General features: G+C 36.8%; 1 protein-coding gene across 3 annotated transcripts in view; it reads left to right on the forward strand.

Annotated features, from left to right (window-relative positions):
- ANKS4B (ankyrin repeat and sterile alpha motif domain containing 4B) overlaps nucleotides 1–15,419 on the forward strand; it is a 43,539-nt gene that overhangs the window by 22,648 nt on the left and 5,472 nt on the right. Inside the window, exons 5-6 of one of the 3 annotated variants that reach the window (XM_077906902.1) lie at nucleotides 7–56; nucleotides 12,212–12,454. The exons of 1 other annotated variant lie outside the window; for it this stretch is intronic. In XM_077906902.1, the coding sequence (XP_077763028.1) occupies nucleotides 12,291–12,454 (164 nt within the window). In that variant the 5' untranslated portion in view covers nucleotides 7–56; nucleotides 12,212–12,290. The remainder of the gene's footprint in view (nucleotides 1–6; nucleotides 57–12,211; nucleotides 12,455–15,419) is intronic. One more of the 3 variants, XM_077906901.1, reaches the window with a different exon arrangement.

Below are 15,419 nucleotides of genomic sequence, written 5' to 3' on the forward strand. Positions count from 1 at the left end.
TACTAGGTGTTCTGCAGGCCTGCCATGAAACTAGAGTTCCCTGAAATTGGCTCCAGGTGAATGAATTAATGTTTTCTTCATAACTCTAGGCAAAATTAGTTACTTTGGGCAAAATATTACAACTCCAACATAGAGTGAAAAAAAGTGGTAGAGTTTGAGAAAAGAACATCTCTTGTTCACACCATATTAAAGTAAGACCTTTCCTTTAAGTAGCCCCTAGCCTGGCTATTGCGGGCATTACCCTGGCAATGTGCATGAAGTACTCTTACAAAAAATGGATGCTATATTATTTCCCCCAAGTATAAAAGTTTAAGCTTACTGCAGACACTTATAGAAAGATATAAAGAAAAGGAAAAAGTCACCTGCAATGTTGTTTGCCACTGCTAATATTTAGATATGTAACTTTATGAACTTTTTGAAAAGAGATTTTATTTATTGATTCATGAGAGACACAGAAAGAGAGAGGCAGAGACATAGGCAGAGGGAGAAGCAGGCTCCTCACAGGGAGCCTGGTGGGGGCTCAATCCTGGATTCTGGGATCATGCCCTGAGCCAAAGGCAGATGCTCAACTGCTGAGCCACCCAGGCGTCCCACATTATGGATTTTTTATACAAATACTACACACGCTTAAAACCAACAACCTGGGACCAAAGTTTAAGTTATGTTTCCTGACCCACTTTTACTATTTTACATGTTACGGACATTTTCTGTATCAAACATAAAGATCTCCATTACCATTTTTAAGGTTGCATAGTATTCAATGTCTAGATAAATCAGAGTTTAACTGTTCCTAATGATGGACATTACAACAGCTTCCTATTTTTCATATTCATAAACCATGATATGATGGACATTCATATTTCCCTGGTTAACCCTTGGGATGAATTCCTGGAGGTAGAAATTCTGGGTCAAAAAAGTAGTGATCAATATAAGAATGTCATATTGTGTACCAGTTGGGAATTTACACATGGGGAAACTAAGGCAAAACAATTAGCCCAACCTGTTGACAACTGAGTGTCAGAGCCATGTTGAGCATTTAGATTTTCTTTTTTTCTTTAAAAGATTTTATTTATTCATGAAAGACAGGCAGGGACATAGGCAGAGGGAGAAGCAGACTCTGTGCAGGGAGCCTGATGCAGGACTTGATTCCAGGATCCCAGGATCATGACCTGAGCCACCCAGGTGCTCTGAGAACTCAGATTTTCTAAGACCCAATTAACATATGTTTTCTCATTGCAATTTGAGACACCTAGATGACTGCAGCCTGTGTTCTATAATAGGTGATTAGTGTTCAAATTCTGTGTAAAGTTGTGAGGTCGCATTTGCAATTATTGATTTATGTGTTCTTTTTGGTGTAACTTTAGGAGTAACCGCCAGTCCCTGTTACAGGTGTCTGAAATACAATTGTAGGTTATAGAGTACTACTTCCTCAACTTCCTTGATTAGAAGGTTACATGGGGCTCTCATTAACAGCACAAATTCCTGGGTCTTACCCAGGAAAAAAGTTGTGGAATCAGGCTCTCCACAGGAGGGTCTCAAGTGGGTGTATTGTTTAACAAGCACCACAGGTGAGTCTTAAGATCAAGAACCTGGAGGGAGGGAGGCAAGAAAATGAGTGGTCACTAGCAATTAACGTCTTTGTGGGAATTAACCCATTGTGTTATATGGAATGGGGGAGCAGGAGCAAAAGCCACGAAAAACAGGTTTCTGGGAGTAGAGATGGTGAAAGGATTTAGCTTCTGACCAAAGGCATGATAGCAATAGTTACTCCTTTCCTCTGAAGCATATTTTCCAAAAACTGACATCTTTTTGCAAATGTGAAGGTCTTCTACCATGATAGTTAAGACTATGATGGGAAGACAATAGAGGATGGAGAGTGGAAGGAAGATTCAGAGAGACTTGGTAAAAAGTGGCAATAGGCTAATGTGTTGCTCCACCTTCCCAGGCCCCACACCCAGGCTCCGTTTCCCCATTCTGTGCTTTTTCTCCAATGTGTGAGGTCTTACCTTGGAAAGGGCAGCTCTGGTCTCAGCCCCAAACTGGGCATTCTGGGAGACTAAGGGGCAGCACAAAAGCCCTAAGCAAGAGGGATGGTGATAAGGACATCGGAGACTAATTCATTAGTACACTTTGCTAATCACTACAAGACCTCTCCTCTCTGAGTGGGTCTCTCCCTGAGGGTCCCGAGGTCACTTCTCACTTGCTAATCACCAGACATTTCTTGAAGGGAATTTTAGGTTGTTATGCCTAAGAACAAGGCAGTGTTTTTGCCTCATTTAGGCAAGTACCCTCCTTACTTCTGAAAACCAGTTCTTATAAACAATAGTTTACGATTCTTAAATTTCAAGCTTGTTGTCTTTTTAAATTTAACATATTGATTGAAGACAACCTAAATGTTGTCATCAGGAGATGGCTAGATAAACTATGAATATCTTCAGATACTGAAATGAATCTGTGGATTCAGGTGGATCTGTGGATGCTGATATTAAAGATGTCCACAATGAAATTGGAGTCTTTGAGTTGTATAATTAATGTTTTCATATTTTACTTAAAAAGCCCTACTATGTGTATGTCTATAGATTTATGTGCCTGTGCATGTGTATATAAATGTGTATCTGCATTGAAAATCCAGGAAGATAAGGCACCTGGGTGGCTCACTGGTTGAGTGTCTGCCTTTGGCTCAGATCATGATCCTGGAATTGAGTCCCACATCAGGCTCCCTCCAGGGAGCGTGCTTCTCCCTCTGCCTATGTCTCCACCTTTCTCTGTGTCTCTCATGAATAAATAAATAAAATGTTTTTTAAAATATTTTAAAATATTTTTAAAAACATTTATTTTAAGTGTTTTAAAAAATATTTTTAAAAAGAAAATCCAGGAAGGCATTTCCAGAGAGCTAACCATGTTACCCAGGGGAGGCGACCCTGCAAGTAATCAGGCAGTCCAGCCCAGTCTGGCTATGCTGGCTATTTACAAATTTTTTTTTAATGGGTTAAAAATTGTAATTTATTGAAACTCAACTCAAAAAATATAAGATGCTGTAGTGTACAATGTATTACACAAAGCACCCTCAGGTGCACATTCAAGTCAAGTAAGAACTCCATATCCCTTTCCCTAGCCCTCCTGCTCTGGGATCTTAGTATTTGTTCCATATACAATCATGCACACTTAATTTGAAAAAGGAAGCCCCAACATATTTTATTAATTAGCACCAAACAAGAGTACAGTTCCATTTTTTAATAAACAAACAAACAAACAAACCCAATCAATAAACCAACTGGAGAGCTAATGGGCTCAGCCAATACTGCTGACATAGATATTATACATTCATGTAAATACACAGCCTATTCTACCCTAAACAACAGTGTGGCTGGTTCTCAGCCTTTGTTCAAATTGGCAATTGTCCTCAGGTTGCAGTACAACTGTTGTTGGTTCTGATTTGTGTTCTCATTCTTCTACTGGTTATAAATATATGTACTAAATCATCCATGGGAATGGGGAGATGGGAAACTGCTGTTTTTCTGACTTTATTTTTTTCTATATTGATTGAATTGTCTTGGTGATAAAATAACAATTAAAATAACTTTAAAGTGATAACAGCAGTAACAGTAAATCTGAGTTGTTTTTAAGTGATCGGTGTAAGCTGTAGAATCAAAGGCCCATGGGTTCAAACTTCATGGTATAAAGGTATAATACCCAAGTGAGTAGATTTGATTCATGAGGCTTCCAAAGTCCATATCCCTATTGTAAAATGAAGAAATGACACCTAAGATGTTTGGTAACTTGCTCAAGATTATATAGAAATTAGCAGCAGAGCTCTAGTAATAAACTAAGTCTCCAAGGTCCATTCCCAAACTCTTTCTAATTTGTTTCTCTCTTTCTCTCTTTCTGTGTGTGTGTGTGTGTGTGTGAGTGTGTGTGTATGAGGGGGTGTTGTAAAGCTCAGTGCTTCTCCTGCAGTTTAAGTTAGCTTTTAGAAGTACAATATGGCATTTATTAGAATTTAGCAGTATAAGATAAATAAGAAGTCTAGAAACTTCTACCAGCTATGCTAATACAGCTTAAAATAGCTTTCAAATGTCAAATATGAATTTTACTTAGGAAAATAAGTAGGACTATGTCAATGAGAATGTTCTTAAACATCATAAGGTGGTTCCTTGAACAGTGTAACTATACAATGTTGTCATTTTCCCCCATGGTTCTTTAGACAGATCCAAGTTGCACAACCCTCCTAATAGTCATGGGCTCAGAAAGAACTAGGACAAAGGCATATGAAGCTTCATCAACCTGTAAAGATAGAGATAGGGAAGCTGAGGAAAATGGATGACTCAGAAGTTCTAAATAAAAACCCATACATATGAGTATCAATATAGATTACTGCATAGGTAGTAGCTAGGGCAGTGGTTACCACAGGTTTCCTTGGCAATGTAGCGTATTCCTTTTAGTTGATAGAATATGTTGAATATTAAAGTTCTGAAGCTGATGTGGAGATCTGTTGTAAAAGTCACCATCTTCCACTCCTTCCTGTACTCCCATCCCTTACAACATGCTTTGAGGTCAGCTTGTTCCCTGTGCCCTCCCTTCTCCTTAAATCTGGCTGGTTTGGCCAACAGAATGTGGTAGAAATGGTAATATGCCAATTCTGAGCCTTGTTCTTGGAAGGCCTTTGTATTTAGAGGTAGAGCCTCTAATTTAACTTAAAATGAGATCATTGGGATGGGCCCTAATGCAGTATGACTGGTGTACTTGAAAAGAAAATTTGGACAGAGACATAAACAGAGGGAAGACCATGTGAGGACACAGGGAAAAGATGGCCATCTACAAGCCAAAGGGAGAGGCCTAGAACAGATCCATCCCTCACAGCCCTCAGAAGGAGCCAATACTACTGTACTGACACTTTGATTTTGGATTTCCAACTTCCAGAACTGTAGGAAAAAAAGGCTATTGGTTAAGTCGCCCAGTTTGAGGCACTTTGTTGTGGCAGCCCTAGAAGACAAATGCATATTCTCAGATTGAAATACAACTCTGTGACTATAAAATATGTACTCTTTTTATTGTACCATGGTAAAAGATAGGATCAAAAAAGAAGAAAAATGCAGAGGAAAGAGAAATTTGAAGAAAAGGCAGTAATTATCCATCTATGATTGACCTAAAGAAGGGAGAGTACCTACCTTTCTATTAGTAGTACTATTACTTCTACTCTACTTCTGCTTCTATTTCCAGTAGGATGACTACTAATTTACATCCACTGCGTAATGACTACACACCACACATTGTATAAGGTATTTTCCAAATACCACCTCTACTTACTTGCAACAACCCTGTAAATAATATTACTTGTAATAACTCTGTGGAGTTTTCTTTTCATTTACTGGTGAGAAAATTGAAGCCCAGAGGTCATCTACCCAAATTAATGGCAGAATCTAATTTCTGGTTTAAAGATTTTATTTATTTATTCATGAGAATACACAGAAAGGAGACAGAGGCAGAGACACAGGCAGAGGGAGAAGCAGGCTCCATGCAGGGAGCCTGACATGGGACTCAATCCCTGGTCTCCAGGATCACGCCCTGGGCTGAAGGTGGCGCTAAACCGCGAGCCACCCCGGCTACCCTAATTTCTGGTTTAGTGTCCGTCAATCCCTGACTTAAGAATCTGTGTTCTTAACCATTACTGTATTAGAGCTTTGTTTCAACACAAAGCATGGTCTTCACAGTTCCCTAGTTTCCAGTCCAACTATCAGCTTTGAGAGAGTTGAATGGTTTTGATGGTATTTGATGATCTGCTAACAGGTGTTATAACATACTTCCTTTGTGGTAAATTCTGCCATCTTGAAACAAAATGGCAGCTAATACAGGTTTTCCAGTGATCATTGTTCTTGCAACTTTTATAAGAACTTAAGCTTTGGAAAAAAAAAAAAAAAAAAAGAACCTAAGCTTTGGGTCATATGATTGTATTTGATTGAAGCCTTCAATTCACAGAGCCAATAATTAAGTAGAAAGGGGGAAAAGGCAAAAGGAAAAGGAAATCTGTCTAGTTAACAGCTGATTGAAGTGTAGAATTTAAATTAATAGTCCCTGCTTAGACTATCCAGCATTCACATTTTAAAGAATTTGTTTTTGGAAACCTTTATAAAACTCTCCACTGTTACAATGTAATGCCATCTGGGATTTAGCATTTATAAAATGTGCAGTTAAGAGATGCCAAGAGATTCCTCATGCAAACCAGATGGTACAATAACAGCTCTGTGTGTTTTTCTGGCAGAAAAACAGGGCTTTGAATGGCTTGAAACTTATGTGAATACATTAAGGCCAATCAATACTTCAGGGACATTACAATCTCAATAGTCGACTTACCCAACTAAATATTTTCATAAATATTTTCATTTGGAGAAGAAAAAAACAAAAAGGCAGACAATGGTTCCTTTGATTGCCTCATGTTTGTATTTAACAATGTTTCTAAGAAAAACAACACCAATGACCTTCAACACAGGAAAGTTTCTCAGTATTTTAGGGGTAATATATGTGTTTAAATGAGAAGCAGGGTTGTTCAATCTCTTTTGAATAGGAAAAATCCACATCAAATAGGTTGAGGAGTTTTATTGCTGTGCTAAAGATGAAAAAAATACATGTGTAAGTTACATTTTCTGGATAATGGACTTGAAAATGTCTTTACCTCAATAGGTAGATTTCTCACAAACCCAAGTTCAGCACATACAATCATGTATAAACGATGCCTGTTATGATCTTGCTTAATTTCTGTAAATTTTCTGTGTAACAACAGGACTTTTGTAATCCTTTTTATTTTTTTTTCACTTTCTGTTATTCCTTTTATTTTCATTAAAATTCATAATAAGATGCTCATTAGATGAAGTAATCTTGTTAAAAGCAAACATTTTGCTTGGATCTTTTCTTTATCCTTATTTAGTAAAAATGTGCTTCCCTACCATACAAGTGAATTTCCTCTGTAATTAGTAGTGAATAGCTTTGGAGAACAAATACAGGCTGCTTTTGAAAACCAGATCTCTTGGGGTTTAGGGGGCAATCTCATTAATAAAAATATGTGTTTCTGGATTGCACAAGCCATTGAATTTCTTTCCCAATTAGCAGTGAATGGCTTTTCAGAACAAGGGAGAAGTTTGGTTTCCATTTTGCTGGCATTGGTTTTTCTTGGGGTAGACTAGAGAGACCAACTACCACTAATCTTTGTTCCTCCCATCTCTCTCCCTGGGCAAAGGAACACACAGAACTCTTTTATAGATAAGTCAGAATCCTAGGTAAATTCTCCATCCAAGGGCTACTTCCTCTTAGCCAGGATTGGACTCCAGGGCATGTGGGAAAACTGTTTACAACACTCAGCTGTCAGGTAGCTGTACTCTGGCTGGAGAGACTGCAAAATTATAACACAGCAATGAAGAGTGGACAATGCCTTTGCTTTGTGGGGAGGAGCAGACCCATTAGTAAGAGACTCTCCAAGTGCTGTCCCTGGGGGGCCAATTAACCCTGTGTTCTCTGGGTCATTGGCAAAAAGAACTGTTTATGAGTCTACAGGGCATCTTAAAATTGAAATAGTTAAATGCTTGAAGTGTCAGGTAATAAGTGAGTTTAACAAAAAAACAAAAAACAAAAAACAAAAAAACAAAAGAGGAAAGAAAGCCTACTCCCTTTGAAACTAAGTGGCAGCCAGAGGGACATATGTCACTAGTTGGACATTTCTCTATAAAGTCATACTAATAAAGCAGGAATATAAGGAGGCAGGGCAGTGCAGGTTTGGTTACAACAGGAAGTTGATAAGGCTTTGATTTGCTCAGAAATATTCAGGAGTGGGTCACGGACATTTAAGTCTGACCCTTAAAGTCTTTCTACCAGTGTGTAAGGCAGATATTCTTCTTTGACTTTCAGAGAATCCAGCAACATACTGTAGCAACAGACTCAAATACTTAGAAATAAGTATTTCTTATTTCTTATGAGAAAGTAGTATTTCTCAAATACTAGAAATAAGTATTGTGTGGAAACACAAGGCCAGTTATGGTCAAAACATAAAGTCACAAGCCACAATTGCCCCACAATTATCCAGATCTCTCATGAGCAGTTATTGTCTAAATTATATGCAAATCTGTCTTAGTTATTTTCATTAATCTCTGCCTTCACCATCTCCTACCAATTTTGTTTCCTTTTTACTCTGATAAGTACAGTAGCAAATAAAAAAGACCAATTACTAAGTTTTAGTTCTCTCTCTTTCTGCTCCCTTCACATGGGAAGCCACAATCACATGGCTTCTTCCCATTTTTAAAACCATATTTTATACTTCGTAATTTTATCTCATTTCACCTTTACTACTATAGGCTTAGAGGATGATATGATCATGAGCAATATCCTCCAATTTTATCCACAAAGAAATGGAGACTCAAACAGATGCAGTAAGTTGTAGATCATATGGACTTCAGGTCTTCTAGGTCCAAGTTCAATCCTCTTTGTCAACCTCATTTTGAGGGAATGGGTTAAGGAGGATCTTCAAGTTCGGCATTTGTTTCTGTTTTACTTCCCCTTCATAATCCATTCTTTCAAAGTTTTTCCAAGGAAATGCCAAAGAGTGCCAGGATTTTTACCATTAAAAAATAATAAAAAAATAAAAGCTCCATTTCACAGGAGAGTTTAAGTCCAAGTCATAAGTACTCCTGGAGTTGAGATCTCCATTTTCAACCCTTCTTCTCATCCATGGTTGCTCTGTTCTCTTTATTCTTTGCCTCCATCTTCCCTTTATCATTCTCCTTCTCCCCATCATTATCACAATATCATTATCCTCATCTTCATCTCATAACAGACTCCTTGTCTGATTGGCACTTAGAATTCTACTTCAAATAATTCATCTTTGAGAAGCCCTCTCTCAAGTTATATATAATTTTCTACTTTAGAGTCCATTAATGAATTCAATTATGTTTAAATTTAAGTGGCTCATGCAAAAAATAGCTAAGGAACATAACCTTGTTCTCAAAGTATCCATAATCATGTTTGAATATTTCACACGCTGGGCTAAAAAAATTATTTTTCCCCCTTTACAAATAAAAAATGTTGCCTCCAGGTTGCTTCTACAGTGTCTACTGGTGTTCTCATAGAAACCAGAAAAAGGAACAAACATTGACCCTGGAGCTAATTATTGTGAAAAACTTGCAGATGAAAGCCTTGTATTTTCTCAGAGTGGACAGATAATTTATCTTGGAATAAAGGTTTGGACAAAAAGAGATAAGAAGAATAAATAGATACAGACTTTGAAAATAGGTCTTCCTCACTTCAGTTACATGGACTGTTTTTTTAAAAAATTTATTTATTTATTCATGAGAGACACAGAGAGAGAGGCAGAGACATAGGCAGAAGGAGAAGCAGGTTCCCTGGACTGAGCCTGATGTGGGACTTGATTTCTGGATCCAGATCACACCCCCAGCCAAAGGCAGACACTCAACTGCTGAGCTACCCGGGCATCCCAGTTCCATGGACTATTGTCCAAACATATTAAATATTTTGTAACAATATGGGAAATTTTTATGGTGGTTTAAGGAGAAGAAAAGACAATGCAAAATGGTATGTAGTTGATGGTAAAAACTATGTAAAAAATACCACAGGAGAATATATAAATAGTTCATCAGTTATATAGGGTGATAGATTCTAATTTTATTGTTGTATCTTCAGAGGACATGGTCTCCATGAAACCTGTCATCTTATATTTATTGAGGCCTGCACTGGTTCTATTAGATGGCAAATTTTTATAAATATTTTCTGTGTGCTTGAAAAGAACATGTATTTTTTATCCAGTAAGAGTTCTACATAGTATTCTTAAATCAAGCTTTTTAATTGTGTTCAGATCTTTTATATTTTTTCTAATCTTTAGTTTAATTGATATGTAACATTAAGAAAGTGTATTAAAATCTACTATGATTGTGGATTTGTTCTTTCTCTTCCATTTCTATGAATTTTTGTTTTTTCTATTTGGGGGCTATGTTATTACATACACACAAGTTTAGGAATATCATATTTTATTGATGACTTGTTCCTTTCATCATTATGTATTATCCCTAGCAATTTTTGTCTTAAACTGTATTTTGTCTGATGTAAATATAGCTATACTATTTCTGTCAGTATTTTCTTTTTTTTTTAATTTTTATTTATTTATGATAGTCACACAGAGAGAGAGAGAGAGAGAGAGGCGCAGAGACACAGGCAGAGGGAGAAGCAGGCTCCATGCACCGGGAGCCCAATGTGGGATTCGATCCTGGGTCTCCAGGATCGCGCCCTGGGCCAAAGGCAGGCGCCAAACCGCTGCGCCACCCAGGGATCCCAGTCGGTATTTTCTTTTAAAAAAAAAAAGATTTTGGGGATGGAGTAACTACGTGATGGGCACTAAGGAAGGCACTTGATGGGATGAGCACTGGGTGTTATACTATATGATGGCAAATTGAATTTAAATAAAATATTTTAAAAAGAAACAGAGAGAGAGAGTAAACACATGCATGCGCATGTGGGGAGACAGAAGAGGAAGAAGGAGAGAGAGAATTTCAAGCAGACTCAACATCGGGGCAGAGCCCTATGTGGGGCTCAATCTCACCATCCTGAAATCATGACCCTGGCGGAAATCAAGAGTCAGATACTTAACTGACTGAGCCATCCAGGCTCAGTATTTTCTTGATAAAACTTCCATTTTTTGCTTTCAATCATTCTGTAATTTTATATTTTAGCTGTGACTATCGTAAATAAGATATGGCTGAGTCTACTAAGTGATGAATTTGGTCCATTTACATTTATTTTTATTATAGATAGATTTGGACCATGTTTTTGGTCTTATATTGTGCTCTTTATTTACACTAATTTTTCCATTGTTTCCTTCTTTCTTTAAGGTGGAACTTGTAGTTATTGATTTGAGAAATTTCTCCTTCTCTAATACAGGCATAAAAACTGCAAATTTCTTCTCCAAGCTCTATTTTAATTGCATCCTACAAATTTTGAGATGTTGCATTTTCATTTTCATTCAGTTCAAAATATATCAGATAAATTATTTTTGTTCAAAATATATAAAGAACCCTCATAACTCAATAAGACAATATCCCAATGAGAAAATGGGCAGAGAATTTACATATAAATGTAAGAATGGCTAATAAGCATATGAAAATGTGTTCAACATCATTAATCATTAGTAAATGCAAATTAAAACCATAATGATACCACTTCACATCCACTAAGGATAGCAATGAACAAAAAGACAACAGAGGCTGCAAGGATATGGAGAAATTCTCACCATCCACTGCTGTGGGAATGTAAAAGAGTATGGTCACTTTGGAAAACAGTTTAGCAATTTCTGAAAAAGTTAAATATAAATTGTCATATAACCCAGCCATTCCACTCTGTGATATAAACCCATGAGACATAAAAATATATATCTATAGACTTGTGTGTAAATGTTCATAGCAGCATTATTCATAAAACCATCTAAATGGAGAAACAATCTAAAAGTCCATCAGCTACTGGATGAATAATTAAAATTTGATGTATTGGTATAATAAATATTATTCAGCAATAAAAAGGAAGTACTGTTACTAAAAAAGGAATTGAACTTCAAAACTTATGTGAAGCTAAAAAAAACCCCTAGACACAAAGAATATATATTTTGTGATTCCATTTATATGAAATGCCCATATAAGGCAAATCTATAGAGACAGAAACCAGATTAGTAGTTTCCTATGGTTGGGAATGGGAATGGGAATAGGGATTGACTACATATGAGCATGAGGGATATTTTGAGAGTGGTAGATATGTTCTAAAATTGGATTATGGTGATACTTGCACTGCTCTGTAAATTTACCAACAATCATCAAATTATACACTTAAAATGGATGAATTTCATAGTATATAAATTATACTTCAATAAAATGTTTTTTAAAAATAGACCTCCTCAGTGGAGATTCTGAATTGTTTGGAAATTATTTTGTACACTCTGTGCCTAGATGACCAATATTGCATTCAAGACTTGCTAATGGACATAAAAAGATTAAATGTGCCTCACAACATTCAAGATGAACACAGAGGTCCTTAATATTCGATGTCATGGCCATGCCAGAAAGGAAAGGTCCAAGTTTAGTGCTGTGAACCTTTCTGGCTGCCTTCCATAGAGGAGGTTAGAATGAGCTTTGTCCTGGGGTGACGCTCTTCCTTGTCACTGATTAACCAGCTTTATAGGAAGGCTGCTCCACTGACAACCTGCTTTGCCTGGAGAGTGATATCTGGCCAGGCTCTGGTGAGCAGAAAAAATGTCCACTCGCTACCACCAAGCTGCTAGTGATAGCTACCTGGAACTCTTGAAAGAAGCTACCAGGAGAGATCTGAATCTTTCTGATGAGGATGGTATGACTCCCACACTCCTGGCAGCCTACCATGGGAATCTGGAAGCCCTAGAAATAATCTGCAGCCGAGGGTAAGTTCAATCTGATACTTTTGATTGGAGACCGTGTTTCCGGTAGGCTTTTTCAGACAACAGAGAGAGGGAAGCCAGTGAAAATACTTGGTTCTTTATAGACCGTCTAAATAATTGTCTTTTTAGAGAGAGGGAGAAAACTACCTAGAGATTTTCTTTTCACACTAAACTGCCAACCTGAGGATGGCTCATCCCTTATGAACCACACATAGAAAGATCCTGAACTCTAAGTCTTTGTTATCTGCTTTGGGTGGGTGGGGGGACTATTTTAATTCTGCACTTTTAAAAAATCTTTTCCATGAAATGTAAATGGTTGGCTGTTTAAAAAGGAATCACTGTTCTACTTGACTTTAAGATGTCAACCTTGATTGGAACAAATGATGCGTTTTTATTTTATTTTTTTAAATCTATGCCATTATAATCCCACAGCCTTTTATTAATATTCAGTCCTAATGCAAGCCCATGATTCTTAGATGAAGTAGTTGGCTTCAAGCTATAAAAGGGAATCTCGGTCTGTCTGAACTTAATTATCTCTTTAGCTATTAGATACATACAAATGCTCCTGTACTCCCCCCAAATTCTAATGCAGGAATTAGCTAGCTCTTTTCTTTTGCTTGTTACCAGAGTGGCTAGGCAGTGTTGGCAACCAAAATGCAACAGGAGTAAAGAATGGAAAAAAAGAAAATGCTAATAAAAGAACTAAGTGAATTAATTTCCATTTAATACATATTTATTTATATATATCTGCAATGTGCCAGCCATTTTACTGGCCACTGGAGATGCTGTGATCAACAAGAGAGACACCATTCCTCTCCTCATAGCGATCAGATTTAAGAGATGAAGACAGAAATTAAGTTAAGTCATGTATAATATATGTTACAAAGGGGAAAAGAGCACTAAATAAATAACACAGGAATCTATCCCAATCCAGAGACTGATAATAGGCATTTTAGAACTTTGAAGTTGGGACCTGAAAGGTGAGAAGCAGCTGGCCAGAAGATGGAAGACAGAATGTTTCCCCCAAGTGAGAGCACTGTGCAGTCTAGGCACTGAAGTTGAGCATAGCTGGATGTGGCTGTAAGGGGAGAGGCTAAGTTATAAGAGACAAGGCCGGATCACAAGAGCATTGTAAACTCTGTTGGAGAGTTGAACTTTGTTCTAAAGGCATAGGAGCCATTGTCAGGTTTATCAGGTTTATATAGGATAGCCACCTGGTAGATTTGTGTTTACCAAACTTGCTCAGGTAGCTGTATAGCAGTCACAGAAAATGTTTAGAGGCTGTTTTAATGGTTGAGATGAAAGACAAATTGGACTATGGCAGTGGCAGTGGGAATGGGAAGACAGGGATGGATTTAATTGGTAGTTTGGATGCAGAATCAATTATAGTTGACTGGACATTGTGGTGGGTGGAGGAAGAGGAAGGTAAGGCCCCACATTCTGTTAAGTTGCCCTGGAGTACACAAGCTGAAAAAAAAAATCTTGTACAAGTTTTTTTAGGTTCCCATATTGACCATAGCTTAGGGATTGTGTGAGATCAATTTGCCAATTAAATTTAAGGGAGTTAAAAGGGAAACTTTAAAATTTGAATTTACAAATTAATCCATCATTGATCATTGACAGTGGATCACATGGTAATCATTAATGTCCAATATCTGGCTTTGTTAAAAATTGTGTATTCTTTCTTTTCAAGATTTAAAGATGAAAAGCAATAATTACATATATTATCTTACATTTGGAAAATGGCCCCAATTAACAAAATTTCATTTTGCCTATTAAGTGTACATGGATTTTTTTCAGTTTTGTTTCATTTTCTAATAGAAGCAAGTTATCTTCCTCCTTGATTCTTAAAGGGACACACACTTATTGCAAAATTTTACATTGTACTAGAAAGATGTAGTTAATAAAGTAAAAATCAAACCAGTTTTCACAGTCATTAACATTTGGGCATATATCCTTCCAGGCTTTTTCCTTTAAGAACATGTGCATACATGTATATTTTTCCCCCTTACAAAAGACAATCATATTCTACAAACTATTCTGAAATCTGCTTCTAATTATTTAACAATAGATTATAGACTGTACTTTTTTTTCATTTGCAACTTTAAAAGTAGAAATCTATGCCACTGTTTTTTAATGACTACATGCTATTCTGTTTTATGGTCTTATCATAATTTATTTAATCAGTTGCTTGTTCATGACACTTAAATTTGAATCCAGTCTTTTAACTCATAAATAAGTAGAGATGAACATCCTTGCTTATTCATCTTCGTACAAGGGCCTAATATTTCCTTAGGATATATTCTTAGGATAGGCAGAATCTCTTGGTTCAAGAGATTGCTATGTTTTAAAAGCTTTTGGCACATATCCTGCCAGGAAATTTGAGCCACTTTATGATCCCTCAACATTGTTCATTTTCCCATACTCTTGCCAAAACTGAGTATTACTATTCTTTTTAATCCTTGTCTATCTGATGGGCAAGAAAATGGTGGTACATTGTTTTCATTTACATTTCTTTGATTATTAGTAAATCCAAATATTCCTTATGTAGAAAAACATTTTTGAAAGGCTATTTTTTTCCTGAGAACAGCTTCACACACAAAACATCAAATTAACTCCAAAAGAAAAAATTGAAATGGACCAGATGCTCAGAGTAAGTTAAGCAATTTGCCTATTTAGTGCTAATACCAATCCAGCTTTAAAAATTATTGCCCAAATGTGCTGACCCACCAAAAAGCAAGGGCAAAATATGGATTATTTTAAAATCTCTTCAGTGAGTTTCTCCTTTGGAAAAAAATTGGAAAAGAAATCCATGCTAGACTGAATTTAGCCCAGGCAAGCCATATAGCATCAATATAGGATGCAGATAATTGAATGAGGGGGATTAGTTAATGAATATCTGGCAGGTATGTGTAATGGTTCTATCAAGAAGTACAAAAGACACCAAGGATTGAAAGACAAAGATTGA

Source organism: Canis aureus, chromosome 8 (genome assembly GCF_053574225.1).
Source record: "Canis aureus isolate CA01 chromosome 8, VMU_Caureus_v.1.0, whole genome shotgun sequence".
Taxonomy (NCBI): Eukaryota; Metazoa; Chordata; class Mammalia; order Carnivora; family Canidae; genus Canis; species Canis aureus.